Source organism: Mustela erminea, chromosome 10, assembly GCF_009829155.1.
Source record: "Mustela erminea isolate mMusErm1 chromosome 10, mMusErm1.Pri, whole genome shotgun sequence".
Lineage (NCBI taxonomy): Eukaryota > Metazoa > Chordata > Mammalia > Carnivora > Mustelidae > Mustela > Mustela erminea.
In genome coordinates, this window is record NC_045623.1 from 37,095,506 (window position 1) to 37,118,420 (window position 22,915).

The following is a 22,915-nucleotide window of genomic DNA, read 5'->3' on the forward strand; positions in this document are numbered from 1 at the left end:
CTTCTTTGCCGATTTGAATGTCTTTAATTTCCTTTTGTTGTCTGATTGCTGAGGCTAGGACCTCTAGTACTATGTTGAATAGCAGTGGTGATAATGGACATCCCTGCCGTGTTCCTGACCTTAGCGGAAAAGTATTCAGTTTTTCTCCATTGAGAATGATATTTGCGGTGGGTTTTTCATAGATGGCTTTGATGATATTGAGGTATGTGCCCTCTATCCCTACACTTTGAAGAATTTTGATCAGGAAGGGATGCTGTACTTTGTCAAATGCTTTTTCAGCATCTATTGAGAATATCATATGGTTCTTGTTCTTTCTTTTATTGATGTGTTGTATCACACTGACTGATTTGCGGATGTTGAACCAACCTTGCAGCCTGGAATAAATCCCACTTGGTCGTGGTGAATAATCCTTTTAATGTACTGTTGAATCCTATTGGCTAGTATTTTGTTGAGTATTTTCGCATCTGTGTTCATCAAGCATATTGGTCTATAGCTCTCTTTTTTGATGGGATCCTTGTCTGGTTTTGGGATCAAGGTGATGCTGGCTTCATAAAATGAGTTTGGAAGTTTTCCTTCCATTTCTATTTTTTGGAACAGTTTCAGGAGAATAGGAATTAGTTCTTCTTTAAATATTTGGTAGAATTCCCCCGGGAAGCCGTCTGGCCCTGGGCTTTTGTTCGTTTGGAGATTTTTAATGACTGTTTCAATCTCCTTACTGGTTATGGGTGTGTTCAGGCTTTCTATTTCTTCCTGGTTCAGTTGTGGTAGTTTATATGTTTCTAGGAATGCATCCATTTCTTCCAGATTGTCAAATTTATTGGCGTAGAGTTGCTCATAGTATGTTCTTATAATAGTTTGTATTTCTTTGGTGTTAGTTGTGATCTCTCCTCTTTCATTCATGATTTTATTTATTTGGGTCCTTTCTCTTTTCTTTTTGATAAGTCGGGCCAGGGGTTTATCAATTTTATTAATTCTTTCAATGAACCAGCTCCTAGTTTCGTTGATTTGTTCTATTGTTTTTTTGGTTTCTATTTCATTGATTTCTGCTCTGATCTTTATGATTTCTCTTCTCCTGCTGGGCTTAGGGTTTCTTTCTTGTTCTTTCTCCAGCTCCTTTAGGTGTAGGGTTAGGTTGTGTACCTGAGACCTTTCTTGTTTCTTGAGAAAGGCTTGTACCGCTATATATTTTCCTCTCAGGACTGCCTTTGTTGTGTCCCACAGATTTTGAACCGTTGTATTTTCATTATTATTTGTTTCCATGATTTTTTTCAATTCTTCTTTAATTTCCCGGTTGACCCATTCATTCTTTAGAAGGATGCTGTTTATTCTCCATGTATTTGGGTTCTTTCCAAACTTCCTTTTGTGGTTGAGTTCTAGCTTTAGAGCATTGTGGTCTGAAAATATGCAGGGAATGATCCCAATCTTTTGATACCAGTTGAGTCCTGATTTAGGACCGAGGATGTGATCTATTCTGGAGAATGTTCCATGTGCACTAGAGAAGAATGTGTATTCTGTTGCTTTGGGATGAAATGTTCTGAATATATCTGTGATGTCCATCTGGTCCAGTGTGTCGTTTAAGACCTTTATGTCCTTGCTGATCTTTTGCTTGGATGATCTGTCCATTTCAGTGAGGGGAGTGTTAAAGTCCCCTACTATTATTGTATTATTGTTGATGTGCTTCTTTGATTTTGTTATTAATTGGTTTATATAGTTGGCTGCTCCCACGTTGGGGGCATAGATATTTAAAATTGTTAAATCTTCTTGTTGGACAGACCCTTTGAGTATGATATAGTGTCCTTCCTCATCTCTTATTATAGTCTTTGGCTTAAAATCTAATTGATCTGATATAAGGATTGCCACTCGTGCTTTCTTCTGATGTCCATTAGCATGGTAAATTCTTTTCCACCCCCTCACTTTAAATCTGGAGGTGTCTTCGGGCTTAAAATGAGTTTCTTGGAGGCAACATAGAGATGGGTTTTGTTTTTTTATCCATTCTGATACCCTGTGTCTTTTGACAGGGGCATTTAGCCCATTCACATTCAGGGTAACTATTGAGAGATATGAATTTAGTGCCATTGTATTGCCTGTAAGGTGACTGTTACTGTATATGGTCTCTGTTCCTTTCTGATCTACCACTTGTAGGCTCTCTCTTCAATATTTCCTGTAGAGCTGGTTTGGTGTTTGCAAATTCTTTCAGTTTTTGTTTGTCCTGGAAGCTTTTAATCTCTCCTTTTATTTTCAATGATAGCTTAGCTGGATATAGTATTCTTGGCTGCATGTTTTTCTCGTTTAGTGCTTTGAAAATATCATGCCAGCTCTTTCTGGTCTGCCAGGTCTCTGTGGATAAGTCAGCTGCCAATCTAATATTTTTACCATTGTATATTACAGACTTCTTTTCCCGGGCTGCTTTCAGGATTTTCTCTTTGTCACTGAGACTTGTAAATTTTACTGTTAGGTGACGGGGTGTGGGCCTATTCTTATTGATTTTGAGGGGTGTTCTCTGAACCTCCTGAATTTTGATGCTCGTTCCCTTTGCCATATTGGGGAAATTCTCCCCAATAATTCTCTCCAGTATACCTTCTGCTCCCCTCTCTCTTTCTTCTTCTTCTGGAATCCCAATTATTCTAATATTGTTTCGTCTTATGGTGTCACTTATCTCTCGAATTCTCCCCTCATGGTCCAGTAGCTGTTTGTCCCTCTTTTGCTCAGCTTCTTTATTCTCTGTCATTTGGTCTTCTATATTGCTAATTCTTTCTTCTGCCTCATTTATCTTAGCAGTGAGAGCCTCCATTTTTGATTGCACCTCATTAATAGCTTTTTTGATTTCAACTTGGTTAGATTTTAGTTCTTTTATTTCTCCAGAAAGGGCTTTTATATCTCTCGAGAGGGTTTCTCTAATATCTTCCATGCCTTTTTCGAGCCCAGCTAGAACCTTGAGAATTGTCATTCTGAACTCTAGATCTGACATATTACCACTGTCTGTATTGATTAGGTCCCTAGCCTTCGGTACTGCCTCTTGTTCTTTTTTTTGAGTTGAATTTTTCCGTCTTGTCATTTTGTCCAGATAAGAGTATATGAAGGAGCAAGTAAAATACTAAAAGGGTGGCAACAACCCCAGGGAAATATGCTTTAACCAAATTAGAAGAGATCCCAAATCGTAAGGGGAGAGAAAGGGGATAAAAAGAGGTTCAAAAAGGAAGAAAGAAAAAAAAAGAAAAAAAAAAAAGAAAAGAAAAGAATTAAAAAAGAGAAAACAATAAGAAAAATATAAAAAAGAAAATATATATATATATTAGATAAACTAGTTAAAAAACGTTAAAAAAGAAAAAGGTAAAAGTTTAAAAAAATTTTTTTAACAGAAGGCGAGAAAAAAAAACAAAAAATCAAAAAGAAAAAAAATTAAATTAACTGCAAGACTAAAAAAAATCACAGGGAAAAAGCCATGAGTTCTGTGCTTTGCTTTCTCCTCCTCTGGAATTCTGCTGCTCTCCTTGGTATTGAAACCGCACTCCTTGGTAGGTGAACTTGGTCTCGGCTGGATTTCTTGTTGATCTTCTGGGGGAGGGGCCTGTTGTAGTGATTCTCAAGTGTCTTTGCCCCAGGCAGAATTGCACCGCCTTTACCAGGGGCCGGGGTGAGTAATCCGCTCGGGTTTGCTTTCAGGAGCTTTTGTTCCCTGAGCGCTTTCCGTAGAGTTCCGGAGGACGGGAATACAAATGGCAGCCTCCTGGTCTCGGGCCCGGAGGAGCCGAGAGCCCAGGGCCCCACTCCTCAGTGCGCCCTCAGAGAACAGCGCCCAGTTACTCCCATCTTCCTGACCTCTGGCCTCGCTCCGAGCTCACCGAGCCTGCGACCAGTTCAAGGTAACACCGAGCTGTGAGCTTACTGTCAGCTCTGTCTCTGTAGCCGGCTTTCCCGTTCCAATACCCGCAAGCTCTGCGACACTCACACACCCCCGATCCTTCTGTGACCCTGCGGGACCTGAGGCCACGCTGACCCCGCGTGAGCTTCGCCCCGGTTTAGCCTCTGGAGCGATGTTCCTCAGCGGAACAGACTTTTAAAAGTCCTGATTTTGTGCTCCGTTGTTCCGCTGCTTGCCGGGAGCCGGCCCCTCCCCCCGGGGTCTATCTTCCTGTCGCTTTGGATTCACTTCTCCGCCGGTCCTACCTTTCAGAAAGTGGCTGTTTTTCTGTTTCCAGAATTGCTGTTCTTCTTCTCTTCGATCTGCCGATGGATTTGCAGGTGTTTGCAATCTTTAGATAAGCTATCTAGCTGATCTCCGGCTAGCTGAAGTAGTCTCAGCCTGCTACTTCTCTGCCATCTTGACTCCTCCCCCCTCCCTGTCTTTTTTCTGATAAATTATTTCCAAGATACTTTGTTTCCATTTCCAAACTGGGTTCTTAAACGCATTCATCTAATTTAAGTCTATTTCACAGCAGTGACAAGTAAAGGAAATCTTGGAAGTGTGAGATACTTTATGCATTCATAGACAAATGAAAGCTATATTACAAGACAAAGTCTATTTTTTTTTTTTTTGGCAAGATTTTATTTACGTGCGATAGAGTAGAGGTAAAGAGAGAGCACAAGTGGTGTGTGTGTTTGGTGGCAGCGAGGAGACAGAAGAAGAGGGAGAAGCAGGCTCCCCTCTGAGGAGGGAGCCCGGATGTGGGACTATATCCCTGAGGTCATGACCTGAGCTGAAGGCAGATGCTTAACCCACTGAGCCACCCAGGCGCCCCTGGAGTTGCTTAGTCTTAAGAATTGCAGATTATTCACTTTATGGATATTGCCATTTTCCCCCCCTCCAAAGTAATTGTATTTTCATCATGTTTGCCCACAAATTTCTTTTCCCATGTCCTCACTGACACTTAACATTTTATTTTTGCCAGAATGGTGAGTTTGAAATGGTATTACAACTTGGATTTTGTTTTAAGGCTTTATTTATTTATTTGAGAGAGAGAGCATGAGAGGGGAGAGGGTCCGAAAGAGAAGCAGACTCCCTGCTGAACAGGGAGCTCCCCGTGGGACTCGATTCCAGGACCCCGAGATCATGACCTGAGCTGAAGGCAGTCACTTAACCAACTGAGCCACCCAGGCACCCCCACAACATGGATTTTTAACAAACCTTTTCTTGAATATCTGTGTGATTGATTACCTTTGCCTATTTTTATTAGATATTCTAGTTTTCCTGTGTTTTACTATTCATAGCTATTGCCCTTTTTTCTACTGAGTTGTTAGTCCTTATTGATCTCTAAGAATTCTTTATGATTATGGATCCTAATCCTTCACTTCTTGTATATGTTGCAAGTATCTCCTAATATGTGGCTTATCTTTTAATTTTGTTTATAATCTTCTCATATTCTGAGTTTTTATGACATCATTCATTTTTTTCTGTGTTAAATTCTTTTAGGTTCTGTTTATGAATAACTTTCTGGCCCTGAGATCATAAAAATATTCTTTTATTTTCACTAATATTTTACTTTTTCTTATAAGTCTTTAATCCATTTGGAATTTCTTTTTGTTTACTATGAGATAGACATTTAACTTACTCTTTTGCCTTGGAAAATTCAACTACTCCAACACAATTTACTGATTAACATTATTCTCCTATTTATGATGCCTTTTTCTGATACAGTTTCTCTTACAAGTATAAGATTGCATCTTGGCTTTCTATTCTACTGCATTATTATTTTTGAATATTCTTGCATAGATACCACCATGTTTTAATTACCACAATTTAGGGGCACCTGGGTGGCTTTGACAAAGTCTATTTTTAGCAGAAAATTTAACATTGTTGAGTTTTGATGTTATCCCTTAACCAAACTCTGTGGGAAAAGAAAAAATATATATACATATATATTTTACTACTTAATTTAGTCATATTTAAAAAATAATTTCTATTTCATACTGAAATTTTAATTTTAATTAAAAGTGTACTTTTAGAAAAATATAGGACTCAAAACTTGTAACAACTGAATTATTTTTTTGGTTATGGCTAAATGTAAACACAAAGACCTGAGGAGTGGTGACTCTGACCTGAAGAGGCTGTTGGGAAAGATCAGTATTTCCTGATGCAAGAGCCCCGAAAGCATCAATGAGGCTGTTGTTCTGGGCTTCATCAGAAGCACAAAAATGGTTTCCTCCTAAAATTAAATACATTAAGTAGGCTGATTTCTAGAAAATACATACCTATCACATTTTAATGGTTAATAAGGTAGCAGGGTAAACAAAATCATAGTTTCAGTATATATTATTAATATAGAACAAAGTCAAGTATGTGTAAAGATTAACAATAAAATGTTAATTTAAAACTGTCATAACTAGGAAAAGTAAGCGGTCTTTATATCCCACTTACAGAAATATTCCTGGCTGAAATGTGTGAAATAATCACAGAATATGAAAGAAGATGTTATAATTCCATGTATTAGAGCTTACAAACTATGCTGCCCTTTAGGGTAATTATTGACTTTTAAGATACAGTTATGGTAGTTCTGGCCTTCAGATTTTTCAGCCAAAGTGGGTCAGAATCAGTTCAGAAAAGTCGAAGAGCTGTCATATTGAGGTATCCTGACAATAACTGGCAGTGGGGAGATAGAAAAGTGGAATGTAATAGAGACAAATTGAGATGGACCCTTGGAACAGAAATAAATTTTATAACGGCCATGAAAGTACTTTGAAATGATGGAAGTTTGTGCAACTAAGCATTAAAAAACAAGTATATATTTGGTAGCATTAGAAGTCAACCCAATACAATAATTCATATTCACAATGTTATAAATTTTGTTTATTCTACTATGTTTAAGAAGGCACTGAAAACATGTGGTCCATTTTCATTCAGTCTCTGTACCCAAGATAACATCTACCCTGTAGTTCATCAGGAAATTTTGTTGTTATTTAGATTTTTTTCAGCCTGAGCCTCTATTAATCCCATCTGGCCCCTACCCCCAATCCCAAAGCCTATGCCCTGGTTTCATGGATTTCCCACTATCTCTCCACTATCACCCAACATGATTTTTTTGCTCATGACCTGATCATCTTCTCGCACTCCTCCTGTCTCCAGAAAAAGTAAACACCTTGTTCAAGGCCCAGCTCAGAAGTCACCTCATCTTTCATTCCTTCTTTCTCTGACTCTGTACAAACCTGGGAGAATTTATGGTTCCTCTGCTCACATAGTGCCTTATTTCTATATATTTCTCCTGTCATGAAGGGATGTTATCTGATTATGCTATTTGATTAGTAGTTTTATATGTCTCTCCAGCCAGCTGGACTGTGAGCACCTTGTGAACAGAGATCAGGTCTGGTTTGACCCTGGTTTCAAGGTCTTGCAGAGCACCTACAGGGCAAGAGCTTGAGAGAAATCATTGTGAGCCTTTACACTTATGCATTGCTATCAAAGGACTTATATATATGGGTCATATTTCACCCGTTATAGCACTCATCTCTATGATGGCTTGATCAGCAGATGGTCCCAAAGCAATCAAATGAATGATAGCCTCACTTTGTTTCACTTCATCAATACAGTTCTTTGCAGAGTTATCCTCCCCATCAGTCAGCAAGACAATTTCAGATCCATCTATTTGAGGGTATACTTCTCTAATTACCTGCAGATACAATCAGAGCATAACTATTGGTGTTCCTAGACCAAAAGACTTACAGGATACTAGAAAAAATGTGCGGAGAAAATAAAAGTGTGCAGAAAAGAAGAGATAGCGTCTGTTTTAAATAATAGAATCTACAATCAACAACTTTTAGGAGAACTTAAACATGATATTATTTTCTGTCTGTCTGCTTCAGGGAATGTTTGCTCAAATGAAGTTATGTGGGTGCAGGTTAAATGACAATGACATTTCAGTCTGAGGACTCAGGTCAATCAGATACCAAAAATATAGCTGCAGAATGTAGCATTAAATAGTTCTCTGCTTTCTCTGACCAGACTACACTCTAACAAGACTTTAGTGTATAAAATTTATTGCATATACAGCTAGGTGCCTTAAAACTCCACCTCTACTTTTTTTTTTTTTAAATTTCTTTTCAGCGTAACTATTCATTGTTTTTGCACCACACCCAGTGCTCCATGCAATACGTGCCCTCCTTAATACCCACCATCTTACTACCCTCCACCTCTACTTTTAAAAAAGGTTAATGATTTCAAATTAGGGAACCGTTAGTATGTTTATAAAGAAAAGATATGGAAAGTTCTAAACAGGTCAAGATTAGGAATCTTGTTATATAACTTTTATTTTACCTCTAGTAGTAATGAGCACAAAACTAAGAATATTAGTGGTGCTCAGAGAATACATGAATTTTATTTATTGAAATTGAGTTCTATTTGTGGCTTGAACCCATTTCTTATAAAGCCAAATAGTTTGAAACTCAGAGTGCTGAATCTGGGTGCCTATAAGGGAGGATAAAAAGAATTTATTCTTGGTTATAAACAAATGACAGATTATCAGTGGCTTTCATGAACTTGAAGTGGAGGTGTGTGTAGATTTGCAGAAGAGGGTTTGGATAATGAGCACTGAGTATTATATAAAACTGATGAATCATAGACCTGTACTTCTGAAACAAATAATATATTATATGCTAATTAATTGAATTTAAATAAATAAAAAAACAAAAGAATTTAGAATTTAGATATTCCTAATAAAGCTGGTGTCAGGGAACAGAGTGACCAGACTCATCATAATTTTTGCATGTTTTTAGGTGAACAATGGCTTTTATATATTGTAATATATGTGAAATATGCTCTGACATACATTAAAATCAGACTAAAAGATAGAAAATGCTTTATACATTTATTGCATTTATACAGCATTCCCATCACACTCCCCTACAAGTCTGAGTGAAATATATATTTATGAATATATAATGAATATATATAAATATATATGAATATAATTATGAATCTTATTTTTATCCAAATATGCACGACCATTGTCATTATTATGACATTTGTGAAATATATATTTACTATATAATATTTTTCTGTATACATAAATATAGCATTTTATTTAATCTTCATAATAGTACTATGAGATAGGCATTCGTGTTTTCTTATATTTTATAGATAAGTCACTGGGAGTCCAAAGAGATTGCAAACTTTGCCTAAGATCACATAGCAGTAGGTGGTAGAGCCAGTACTCTGATGTTAAAATTCATGTTCTGACCAGTATTCTTGATCCTAATCATGACTAACAGCCCCTGCTACATCTGCTTTGATGAACTTCAGTTTTCCCCAGCTGAGTATCATAGAAACTGAAATGAAGATTGGCCAAAAGTGGAATCATACCATATAACTTACTTCATTGTCTTAGGAGTTGTCAAGTTTTGCTGCCCAAACACACATATTTATTTAATATTTATTGAATACCGACTACTTCGTGGTAACAAAACAAAGCCCTGACTTGATTTGGTTTATACTCTAGTGGCTTTTTTTTTTTTTTTAAGATTGTATTTATTTATTTGACAGAGAGATATCACAAGCAGGCAGAGAGGCAGGCAGAGAGAGAGGAGGAAGCAGGCTCCCTGCCGAGCAGAGAGCCCGATGCGGGGCTCGATCCCAGGACCCTGAGATCATGACCCAAGCCGAAGGCCGCAGCTTAACCACTGAGCCACCCAGGCGCCCCTACTCTAGTGGCATTTTAATAGTCATTTATTTACCCATCAGTTTATTCATTGATTTACTGATCCATTAAAAAATCATTCAATAATTTTTTTCTATAAGCTTAGTCCTGTGCTTCTTTGTATTAGTCATGTTAAAATTAGGCAGTATGTATGTGTGGCAGTGTTTAACATAAAAATGTCCTAATCATAAAAAAAGAAGAAACTACAGTTTGGCTATTATGGACTTTGCTGCTATGAGCATTGGGATGCAGAAGGGAACAGAGAGGGAAACAAACCATGAGACCCTTGAGTCCAGGAAACAAACTGAAGGTTGTGGAAGGGGAGGTGGGTGGGGGGGATGGAGTAACTGGCTGATGGACATTGAGGAGGGTTCTTGATATGATGAGCACTGGGTGTTACATACAACTGATGAATCATTGAACATTATATCAAAAATTAATGACATATTATACACTGGCTAATAGAATTTAAATAAAAAAGAATCTAGGTGAATGGGTTATGAGGTACAAACTTTAAGTCATAAAATAAATAAGTGATGGAGATATAATGTACAGCATAGGGAATATGGCTACTAATACTGGAATAATTTTGTATAGTAACAAGTAGTTAACTAGACTTTTCATTTTATAATGTATAAAAATATCAAATCACTATGAAACTAGTAAGGTATTGTATGCAAACTAAACCTTATTTTTTTAAAAAAGAACAAACTACATTTGCAATATGGTTTGCACCTGAAATGTTGATCTAATTCCAGCACAGATGGAAGTTCCTCCATTAGCTTCTGTAGTTAAGCTCTCCAAGAAGTTGTTTCTTTCCTTGCTGCTTATTATTTGGATTAGATTTCTTTTAATGTTGGTGGTACTATCAAAGTGCACCATTCCCACCCAGGATCCATTTTCAATGGTCTGCAGCAGGAAATGTTTTGTTGCTTGATTCATTCGATTCAGGCGATTAAAACCCTGAATAAAAAAGATCAAGAAAAACAACCAAAGCGTTTTCATTTGGGAAATAATAGCAGATTATGTAAAATGAGTGAATAGTATTTGTTGTTAATTTTTTACCAGTAGTAATTAGTGTTATTAAAGAACACAATTTTCTTTCAATTGATAAAACTGAAAAATATAGTTATACATATTAGGGAACACTTATGGCATAGTAAGGAACATAGGCTTTAACTAAGGTATTCTTGGCTGCTAAGCACCCAAATTAGAGGTGGAGGATAGGGTGGGGGTTGGGTTGGAATTGGGGGGTGGTGACTCACACCTTAGAGACTGCCTAATAACTCCTGGGATCCTCTGTTCCAGTTGTGTCAAGATGAAAACGCTCCCCAGATCCCACAGTATCAAACCAGACTATCAAGGACTCCATCTAGAGACTGAAATTCCCCTTCCACTTGGGGACTTCCCAAAAGTGAAACTTACTCCAGCTGCAATCTGAGAGTGTCAGTACCTCTCTCCCCCCATTTCCTCTTCTGCTCCTAACCTCTCCTCACCACTTCCCTACCAATGGATTAAATGGAATTAATTGGAATTAATTACCAAAGAGCTCTTTAAAATTCACATCCCTCTTTCCTAGGTGAATGCCCAGGATGTAAGCCCTTTCATGCGTTTGTCTTTTCCAGTCCCTCATCACCAACTGCTCTGTGGTACCCCCCACCCCCAACACAATCCAAATTTCCCTCTGAACTACCTAGAACAAAGTCATCATGAAAAACTGCTCTTATATCTCCATCTTTGAGGGCTTTCTCTCCACCCCTTTGTTTTACCCTTAAACTTATCTCTACCCGTATCTTGTCCAAAGGAGATTGCTCATCTTTTCCCAATAAGGAGCTTCCTCTCTCCCCAGCAACACTTCCTAGAACAAATCTATGGATAGCTTCCCAGCATTCTGATGCTCTTTCTGAAACTCTGCTATTGTGGATTATTTCATTCAACTGTGTCATCTTCTGTGCTTTTCAGTAACCAGCCAGGCCCCTTTTGTTAGAAGACATTTCTCTTGATCTTTAGCACGCTCTGTTCTGCCTCAAATGTGCCATCCTTCTGGGTGCCTTATCACATATGTCCACTCATTTGTAGTCCATTTCAGCAATTATTTACTGAGTGCTTATACATGATAAACTCCGTTTCAGGCAAAAGGAATGCAAAGATGAAGAGAACACTGCTTCAAGTCCTAGAGGAGTTCCTAATCTAGTGGGAGAGAAATGTGTAATTTCAATATAATATATGGTAATAAAGGTTTGCACAGGTCATTGTGGGCGACTGGCAGAAGGACCATTAGTCCAGCCAAGAGCCCAATATGTATGAGTTAACCAGATAATGGGGAAGAGAGAGAAAATTTTCAACTCTGAACTCTTTAAGGATATGAGTTCTATTCCTAGAGCCCTGCACAGTGCCCTCCATTCACTGAATGATAGAAGAAGGAATGAATGGCTGAATCTGACTGTATCTTCATTATAGTGATGATTTTTGTCTGTGTCTTTGAGTATAAAGAGGTCATTTATATAGATTATGCAAATAAGGTAAAGCCATATTAACAATTCTCCTGGTTGATCTTGTTCCTTGACTTGGAATGGAGTTCAGGGGCCCTAATACACTCTCTCCTCATGTCTATTAAGTGTTTCCAGTAGAAACCATGTCCATGTTAAAAATCTTTAGTTCTGATCCTAAGGCTTTACTAAAGGGTCTAAAAGTGCCTCTCAATAAACTCTCCATTTTCTGGAGCTGGATCTTGGGTTAGGACTTTTTAACTCTATTGCCACACTTCTTCATTTACAATATTCACTGCTCCTCTTGAGATCATCATTGTAGGATGCAACTTAGGCCACCATGCAACTTAGAACAAGCAGGTAGTGTTCAGAGTATTCTTAGCTATTCAATCACTTCTGTGTCCCCACATCCAGGGAAAATGGGCTCATAGACTTACACTCATGCTTCCAGACTTATCAAGAACTAAGCACACAATTCTTTCTCTGATCTTCAGCAGTGAGAAGACAGGTAGAGGGGGTGGTGCCACCAAAGATGTTGTGTTTTTAAAATCCTCACAATTGCTGATCATCTCCCATGTACTTCTGGAATTGCACATTTTGTTTTGTAGGCTTGGAGTTCCTCTGCTATGGTTTTCTTTATTACAGAATTCAACAACCTAAAAGGTTAATAAAGTGAAAGAAACTTTTAATATACAACGCATTTAAGATTCAATAACAAATCTGAGAAACAAAAAATATGTTTGGCAAATATATCATTTATTTAATGAAATAAGATTTGTTTAACGAATTATATAATAGTAACAGATTTTGAATAATTGTAATAATAACTAACAGTAGCTAGCTAACACTAGTTAGCTAACAGTAGTTGTGCTTTCCATAGGCCAGTTAATATTTAAAGAACTCTATTATTAATACATCTAATTTATCAGGTAACCTGCACAAATATTTTATAAAGATGATAACATGTCCTTTGAATATAAATATGTGCTGTTAAATTACAGTTGGCATATTTACAGAATTAATACCTCGCATGAACATTATGGTTGCCTTTTCAGTTTGTTCTTTATCAGGGAAGAATTGGCAATCTTTTTCATACAGTTTTGTCTCAGAATCAATCCTGCATGCTCTAATTGTACATCTGTTTCCTTGACACTTATAAACTCTGTTTATACCAGTAATGCCTGTGGAACATCTGAAAATATGTAACAATCAGTCTTTGAGGCAACTTAACAATTAAAATTTTTGAAAATCTTAAGTAGTCTTTCTATCAAGGTTTTTAATAATGACCTGTATATCAAGACCTTTATTCTTATTTATGTACTATACACATTCTATTTTTGACAGCAACACTTAAGGGTTCCTACCAGAGCAATTTTCTGTTTTTCAGGAAATTGCAGAAAGAAATTTTAAGTGGGATGTCTAGTATATGCAAAGGCTGAGTTTCCTGTTGTGATTAAAGCTGCTGCTGTCTGCTGTCCTGTTAATAATAATGGCTGGAGACTCCCCTTTTCCAAACTTCTCTTCTGGAGGCCTTGTGATGATAAATGCACTGTTGGCACCTGGAAGGGGCAACTTGTGAAAACATTTACTCTTGGTACTACCTCAGCTTGAAGTTCTTTGTAGAATTCTTTTCAAAGAAGTTATCTCCAAACGAATGTGATATGACATAGCTACAAGTGTTTTGGTTTTTCAGGGATATTTTGATCCAAAGTGAAATGTGGCTTAAAGGAAAGATTGAGGTACTGCCTAAGACAGTAGTCTTTACTGGTAGGGACATTTTTGACATAAGTGCTATTGCATGGAATTGGCCGCAGGTTGTGGTGCTTATGACATATATGCTGGAATGTGAATGTATCCCATCTTTTCAATGTGTTTCCAGTTCAAATTTAAGAAGCAATTACTAGATTTCATTCAGTCATTTAGGGAGTCTCCTAAATATGTGTATGCTTCTATTGTCCCAGAACTCATTGAACATAATGATATCTGTGTTAACAACCATGATGACTATTCTATAGCAGAGACTAGACATTTAGGGGGAATATGATATAAACAAATGTAATCAATGTAATACTTCTTAAATACATGTGCTAAAACTGGTGGGACAATAGAGCAGAGGAATGGCCTTCAATGAACTCAAGTATCTTTCAGTTTATACTTTTTCTGATAAGTCCATAGACCCAACAGGGCATCTAAGATTGATTAAGCTGATGGTATTTAATTTAAACCAACTACCAAAAATCATTTTTCTCTCTTGATCTCAGAGCTAAGAGGCTCATCTATGATTAACCATGATATTTTTAGATCAGTATTTTTTTTTTTTTTTTTAAAGAGAGAGAGAGGAGGAAGCAGGCTTCCTGCTGAGCAGAGAGCCCGATGCGGGACTCCATCCCAGGACCCTGAGATCATGACCTGAGCCGAAGGCAGCGGCTTAACCCACTGAGCCACCCAGGCGCCCCTAGATCAGTATTTTTAAATGAACTTTACAAATCCCAAGAAATCCTTATCTGCCCCTTTGAAGATTGATTTTTAATTTAGTGTGCATTTACTACTATTTATTAACCATTTTTTTGTTCTTATGTAGTATAAATAATTTTGACTTGGCATATACTATACAACCCCTTACACAGAATACAATTTCAGCACACATGGTTCTGGCAGCTATGGTAGAGAGGTATAAAAATATGCCAAACTGGCTACCAAAGGCTCTTGAAGTTATGTGTATTTTAAATAGATAAGTAGTTACTGTAAGGTGTATTTTCAAAAAAAGAAGGAGAAAAAAATAAATAAAGAAAAAAAAAACCAGAAGAAGGAAACCCAGAAAAGCACTCTTTGGTGACATCACATCTATTATCTGCAATGGGATTAAAAAAAAGAATGATTGGCATTGAAAAGAAATCAACCTAAGGAAATTAAGAAGTTATAACTTAAAGTAATTAAGAAAATTTAAATGGTTATGCCTTGTTGCTTCGATTTTTTTTTTGACTTAGCACTGTAGAAAGGTGCTTCTTCATTGTATTCATCAAACACTCCCCAGTGGAGATGGGCCCACTCATGGACAGTCTACCTGTAGAAAAACATTTCAAATAAATGATCATAATTCAAGTGACAAAATTGTTCCTCAAATATTTTAAGAAAGTTTTCAGTAAAAAATTATATTTAGGTTTTAGGTTTTCTAGGCAAATGGAACCAGATTAATAAGTGTGAAATTGTACCTCTCAGTATGGGAGGAGAAAGCCCTCATATCAGTGACTGCAACAGGGATTTGGTGCATGGCAGGTTGCCCTGCCTCCTATGCCCACTTTAGTTTATTAAGAGAGTAGATTCAGGTTCTTTCATCACAAACATAAAATAAAATAAAAGAAGATAAGATAAAATAAAATGGAAAGGATACGTAACTATGTGAGGAGATATGTTAATTAGCTTAACTATAGGGCTCTGTTTTCTCAATCAAGGCATCTGCCAATGGGATTGGAAAGAGTAGTTGTAGAGCTTTTTCTTTTTTTTCTTTTTTTCTTTTTTTAAGATTTTATTTATTTATTTGACACAGAGAGAGATCACAAGTAGGCAGAGAGGCAGGCAGAGGAAGAGGGAGAAGCAGGCTCCCTTCTTGATTCCAGGACCCTGACACCAGGACCTGAGCCAAAGGCAGGGGCTTAACCGACTGAGCCACCAGGCGCCCCAAGAGTAGTTATAGACCTTGAGAAAAACAGAAGTTTGAAAATAGCTGCTAAGGGGAATAAGAAAGGGACCCAAGAATAAGTAAGTTCAAATATTGTTGGGTAGATTTGAGAGCTTCCCTGAGCTTGGAAAACCTGTTTATATAATAATGGCATTAGTTTTATAATTTTCTTTCACAGTCTTGGAAATTCATTAACAGGAGCCAAAGGAAACTGGCCAGAAACTCAGTACAGAGGATTTGGCAAGTTGAATGAAACATAAGGATATGAATGGTGAGGGAATTGAGGTATTTACACTTATAGTTGAAATGACTGATTTTGCTGGATATACCAGCTAGGAAAGAGACTATAAATTAGAAAGGTGCAAAGGATTAGAGGTGCCAAGGAGAACAGACATGATCACGCTCAAGTTTCAAGGACAGATAAGATTGAGGTGGGATAGGATGATAGATAGAGCTTGTAAGTTAGGGTGGGGAACAGGTCCAGGTGACAGTAAGGACCAGGGCTAGCTGAACATTTGACAGAGACAAGAGACTTACTATGTGCTCATTGAAAGGTAATGGGAGAAGGAGATTTTAGGATTTAGGAAGATTTCCTCTGAATGTTACATGTGAGTTGAACCTTCCTTTAACAATGATTTGTATCAATATGCTTTAGTGCATTTGAACCAATAATTTTAACTTTTAGATTGAACTAGATGAAATTGTTATTTTTCTAGGTTAGAGTGATCACTTACAGACAGTTCATCTGGCTAAACCAAACAGGTTGAATGATAATATCAGCAACTAACAGCCTGTGAGTCTTTTCTTTTGGCCAAGAACTGGCATCCTGACTCTTTCTAGCTCGCCTTACCTTTGTCTTCCATGGAAGCAGCTGGTGATTGATTAATATCCAGCTGTGGAGAACTAAAAAATTTAAATCTAAAAAGTAAGTCTTAAAAAATGTATTGTTGGGGGTGTGTGTGCTTTGGTGAGTGCTGTGGGGTGTGTGGACCTGGCGATTCACGGACCTGTACCCCTGGGGATAAAAATATATGTTTATAAAAAATAAAAAATTTAAAATAAAAAAAAATGTATTGTTGTCCTGTGTTCAAATTACTATAGACATTGTTCTGACTACAGTTATATAGATCATCTAACTCAGTGTTTACAACAATTCCACAAGACAGGAAACATTCTATTTACTGTCTTATAGGAGGTAAGAACAGAGAAAATAGGTCATTTGCCCAAGGTCACACACAATTGATAAGTCAGGATTTGAACCTAGAGACTCTGACTCCAAGGCCTGTAAGCTTAACGTGGATTCAAAGTTGCATGTTAGAATCATTTGCAAAGCATGTATTTTGCAAATTCCTACCTGATGGTCCATATTCATTTTGTTTTTTTCCAAGGATGAAGTCAGGGGTGAAATGAATGCATTCTCCTTTTTCTTCACAAGCTGTGAAGTATATGTATATGGTTCATCTCTACCTGGGAAGGTAGGTGGTGCAACTAATACATCAGCCTGAAAATGTTTAAAAATATTTTTAAAACATCAGAAATAGAAACATTTGGTTAAATGTTCTAAAACATTTAACTCTAAACCAATCAGTGTACTGCAAAACTGGGGATCATTAGAAAATATAATTTTTTAAGAGAACAATTTTGCCTCTTACGTGTTTGTAGCTTTCATGTTTTGGCCTCTGACAAGTGAGCAGGATCTCTGCTACACAGTTCCCACTCTGCTAACTGTCAGTCCAAAAATACATCTTAATCTTATACATTAAAGGCTTTGAGTTTTCTATAACCCTTCACTGAAAGGCAAATGCTTTGTTTGATGTTAAGAAAAATGATGTAAAATGACATAGACTTTTTTTTTCCTTTTTAGAGAGAGTGAGAGTGCATGTGTGTGAGCATTGGGGGTTGTAGGGACAGAGAGACAGAGGGAGAGAGAGAATCTTAAGCAGGCTCCATGACCAGCATTGACCCCCTCACAGAGTTCAACCTCACCACCCTGAGATCATGACCTGAGTTAAAATCAGGAGTCAGATACTTACTTGACTAAGCCACCCAACTACCCTTACAAAGGCCTAGACTATAGAGTCATCTATTTGGTTCCAATATTGGCATTAGCAACTCCTGGGTAATAGAGTTTGACCAATTTAACACTCTGAGGCTAGTTTCTTTATCTTTTAAATGGACTATTACAACCTTTCTTTAAGGTGAACATAACATGAAATGAGTTATATAGTACCCTACACATAGGCAGTCAAAAAACTGGTTGGTATCATTACCATTAATAAGTCTTAATAGAGAGAGCCTTAGCTGATGCAAGCTGAAACAGCCTGTAGAGAAGGGACATAAAAGCTTTTTCATTATACTCTTACTCTCCAGGACAGGCAGCTGGATTTGGGGCTGGGGGGTAGAGTGATAGAAAAATTCATAGGAGATACAGAGCTTTTTAGAGCAGCTGAAAATATCACTTTATACTCTTCAGTATTCTGAACCCCAAAGTGTAATGATTGGTAAGGGAGATAGTAGGAGAAATACATGGATGAATGTTCTTAATGGTGATCTATTCTACATAATCAAAACCACCAAATAACTGAGGGATCCAGGGTGCTGGATGACAATATCAAACTCTTCGTCTTGATGGCAATATCCTGTAACAGTGTTGTTTCCTTCAGGATGGGCTCTTCTCCTCCATGATGCTTCCTGACCTGACACAAGCCCACAGTAGAATTATTCTTCCTCAGGAACTCCAGGGCTCTCTGTCTTGTTCTCTTGAAGAGAGTCCAGTATGCTGACTCATATTTATCAGCAAACTGATTGGGTTCAGAGCCATGGGATCAGTCAGAAGCCAGAGTGCCGAGAACTAAAGGTCCAAAGAATTGGAGTTAGGAAAGCTAAGAGTTAGGAAAGGGGCTTCAGAGATCTGCTGAAGTAGATTGGGAATTACTTCATCACTGACCTAAAGTGGATGAATCAATTCTTTACCTGTTCCTTAAGAATGCCTTTCCTCATTTTTTGTTTTGGAATATTTAGATATCAGCCAGTTGTCACATTTTCCTTGGAGCAATTGTTATCTATTCTTCTATGAGATAAAAAATATATATGGTGATTTGAATTGTGGTACAGACTGGAAAAGTAGGTTGCTGTATACAGTTGTGTGGGTTGTGCATTGCATAACTCCAAGGGATTACATTTACTTTGTAGTATCTTTAGCTCTGTGCAACTGCCTTGGGTAGTGGTATATTCTCAAGTCATTGAGGGATTTTACAGACCCCTGTGTCAGATGACTATGATCCCTTAGGCATGGTAGGGTGCCTAATAATTGTTCTCAGAGGCTTTCTGAGCAAAATTTCTATAATATTCTTTCAAAATTCCTTCTCAGAATTCCTATAATATCCTAATCAGATCAAAGATCATTAATATTATTATATTGCTATATTTCAAAAAAATAAGTACTTTTAAACCAAAAAGACACATGAATAAAAGGAATAAGGAAAATTGACAACTGACATCTCAGATCATGAGTTATGAGTAAGTTCAGCATGAATCTTACTATGGTCAGATAATATCCCCAAAGTAAGTTATTGTCCTCAAGTTGGTTCACCAGTTAGAAAAAGGAGTAGTTTTTGTTACCTTATATAAGCCAGAACTCAAGCCCAGATTTGTCAGCCTTCAAAGCCTATGGATTGGATCTCAGATGTAATTGTGTGCTACTTAATGTAACCTTAGAAAAATTATTTACTTCTCCAACTACCAGTTTTCTCTTCTGTATAATGCGGATGAGAGATTTTCACAAGGTTGCCTCATAATATAAATGCAAAGACTTTGTAGAGGGTTGGGAAAAATGTCAGGAAACATTGTGTAATCCAGAGGCATGTCTAACTACTAATAATTGAACTTTTACTTGTGGTGTTCAGTAGAAGACATTTTAATAAGCTTTTTCCCCCTATAAATAATTCTTTCAAATACTGATTTCCAATGTTCAGAAAAGTTTGAAACTGACGGATTATTCCTGAATACTAAGAAGCCATCATTCAGAATCAGTTAAATTAACTGCTATTCAAGCCTGTGCTCTTCAGTAAAGAAATCTTTATATTTCCCTGGAATTCACAAGATATCAATAAATGAATACCGCTATGCTTCAAGAGTTTATTCAGAGTGAGTAATAAGTGGCAGCCATAGAGTCACCTGCTCACGACCCAGGTCAAGCACATCAGCTTCTGATGGGTAGCAACACACACACAAAAGGCTAAATCAGTGAGCCTAAGGATACACTAGTGGAGGAATTGAATGTAAGGAATTAGTAACTGTTGATATCAGGGACAGGCAGAGCTAATTTACGTGACTGGAACGCCAATCTCTTTATTACATGAAATGCTATAATTAGAAGAAACTTTAGAAATCAAATTCTTTGGTGTAGTCTTGGAGACTTTCCCTTCTCCATCTGCACTTACTAATGTACTCATTTAGTCCCATGGCTTTAAATCTCATTCTACACTGATGACCCCCAAATTTTTATCTCCACCCACATTTCCCCCTTGAATTCAGATTCCTATCTCCATCTATATGGATGTCTAATAAGCATCTCAAATTCAAAATGCTTCATAAAAGTCCTGATTTCCCACCTGCTATTTTTTCCCCCCATTTACAGTCTTCACCTTTTCAACTGATGATAATTCCATCCTTCTTAATGTTCAGGCCAAAACTCTTGAAGTCTTCCTTGAGTTCTATTTTTCCCTCCTCCTCTCCCCCATGCTAAACCATCAGCATTTGCTAAACCATCAGCAAATCTGTCTATGATACCCTCAGAATATGTTCAGAATTATACCACTTTAATGATATCTAGCACAATATCCCTATTCCTGGTCACCACCACTTCTCACCTATAGTAGCTTCCTACCTGGTGTCCCTCCACACCTCTGTGCTGTAATAGAGCCATACAGGATGAATGATAAGTAGAAGCCCTTTACAGAATTTCTTCAACACTGCAGTCAGAGTGATACCAGAAAATGCATGAAAGAGCATACCCCTCCTCTGCCCAGAATCCTTCCATGGATTCTCATGGCACCCAGAAGAAGAAAAGCCCAAGTCTATCCAGTGGTCTGGGCCTCCTGTGTCTCCCATGTTCAGCTCTCCCCATCCTTCTTCCTTGCCATCATCTCCTGCTGGTCACATCAAGCATGCTTACTGTTCCCTCTTCCAGGTTTTCAGTGGGTTCTTCCCATACTCATCTCAGATTGCCACTCAGATATCACCAACAGTGAGTCCTTTCCTGACTGCCATACATGAAACAGTAACCCACATTAGCCTCCCACCCAGCCCCACCAGCACTGCTATCCCTCTTTGCTGATTTACTTTACTCCATGGCAACGTACTACCATCTGACGTGCTATATTTTGCATGTTTTTATTATCTATATTATATAAAAAGAATGTGTACTGCATGAGAGCAAATAATTAATTAGGGCAAGGAATTAAGTCACTCTTTCATCTCCTGGCCATGTCCTAAGTATTCATTAAATCAGTGTTCAAGGAACAGATGAATTCAATTGCTCATTGAATACAGGTGAAGAAACTGAGGATCAGGGAGGCTCTGGGCCTTGTCTCTGGTCTTATGGTCAAACAGGATAGAACCCGACCTTGAACTTCCAATTTCCTCTGCCATTCCAACATTATTTTTACTGTACCATGATGCTTTTAAGCTTCCTGCAGCATTCAGATGTTTCCATAATTATTAACAATGTTTTTCCTTCTCCACAATTCAAATAGAAACCCCATTTCTTTCTTACCTTTATCTGTTCAATTATTTTTCCATCTTCCAGCACTCGAGGGTCTGTAGCAAAGATAATGCCTTCATAGCCATTGTTACTCAGCTGAATGAGGGAAGTATTGGACTCCTGCAGCAAGTATAGGACTAAGAGGAAGACAAAACTTAAGAACCCCATTGTTTTTGTCAAGGCGTTCCTGGCCCCAAAGTTGGTTTGTTCAAAGGCTTTTCTTTCACTTTGTTTCTCTCTCCATGTAAAGGTCAATGTTATAATATGTAGCAAAATGTTTGACTTCAGTTTACACAATCATTTTATTGCATATTACTATAAAAGTGACCTAAAGCAGAGATCTGATTTTTTAAAAAAGATTTTATTTATTTATTTGTCAGAGAGAGAGAGAGAGAATGAGTGTGCACAAGTACAGGGAGCAGCAGACAGAGGGAGAGGCAAGCTCCCCGCTGAGAAGGGAGCCCAAGGCCTGCTGGAACCCAGGACCCTGGGATCATGACTTGAGCCAAAGGCAGATGCTTAACCAGCTGAGCCACCCAGGCATCCTGAGATCAGATCTTTTTGTAAAAAACTGCCCATTTTCCTCATGAAACATATTTTCTGTACTTTCTATTTCTGGTTCATTTTCTGCATATAGGAAGATTGTATTTTCTATACAGTACAGTGTGAAAATCAATAAAATTTTCTAATTAAATGGATAGAAACAATAATGGGAATATTGTTACTCCATTTTACAGAGAGAATTAATAAATATTTAGATTATTCACCAAGGGTATAATTAATGGAAGAGAATATAAGATTATTAAATGTAAATAACACCAAATGAGGTAAGGTGGCCTTGAAACCTAACCTAAAATTTATTTTATTTTATTTTAAAATTTAAGGATGTCTGGGGGAGAGAGAGAATGCAAGCAGGCCAGAGGGAGAAGGGAAAGAATCCTCAAGCAGACTCCCCATTGAGCATGGAGCCCAAGGAAGGACTCAATCCCAGGACCCTCCAGATCATGACCTGAGCCAAAATCAAGAGTTGGTTGCCAACTAACTCAACCACCCAGGCACACCCTAACTTAAAAATTTAAAGACAGACAAATTAAGGAAGATTTGATAGTTATTAAAGTAAATTTTTAAAAATCCTGTTCATAAAGAATGAATAGAGTGTTTTTAGGCAAATATATCAAAAGAGTGTGGGAGTGCGACTTCCCCCACTCCCCTCTCCGGAGTCCAGGAACTTTGCCTGTGGGTGCCCACCTCCTCTCAGCGCAACTTTCTTGGCTCCCCTTCTCCTGAGCCCTGAAATTTCGAGGGAGAGTGCCTTTAATAAATCTTGCCTTGCACCCACTTAAAAAAAAAAAAGTGTGGT

At 37.6% G+C, this 22,915-nt stretch overlaps 1 protein-coding gene across 1 annotated transcript in view; it reads right to left on the minus strand.

Annotated features, from left to right (window-relative positions):
* The window catches only part of CLCA4 (chloride channel accessory 4), a 46,175-nt gene extending 24,452 nt beyond the window's left edge, over nt 1-21,723 (minus strand). Inside the window, 10 exon segments of the mRNA XM_032303723.1 lie at nt 6,037-6,143; nt 7,424-7,601; nt 10,359-10,586; nt 12,550-12,768; nt 13,127-13,304; nt 15,070-15,089; nt 15,092-15,170; nt 17,136-17,238; nt 17,241-17,292; nt 21,568-21,723. Of these exon segments, the coding sequence (XP_032159614.1) occupies nt 6,037-6,143; nt 7,424-7,601; nt 10,359-10,586; nt 12,550-12,768; nt 13,127-13,304; nt 15,070-15,089; nt 15,092-15,170; nt 17,136-17,238; nt 17,241-17,292; nt 21,568-21,723 (1,320 nt within the window).
* Between the last annotated feature and the right edge of the window lie 1,192 nt (nt 21,724-22,915).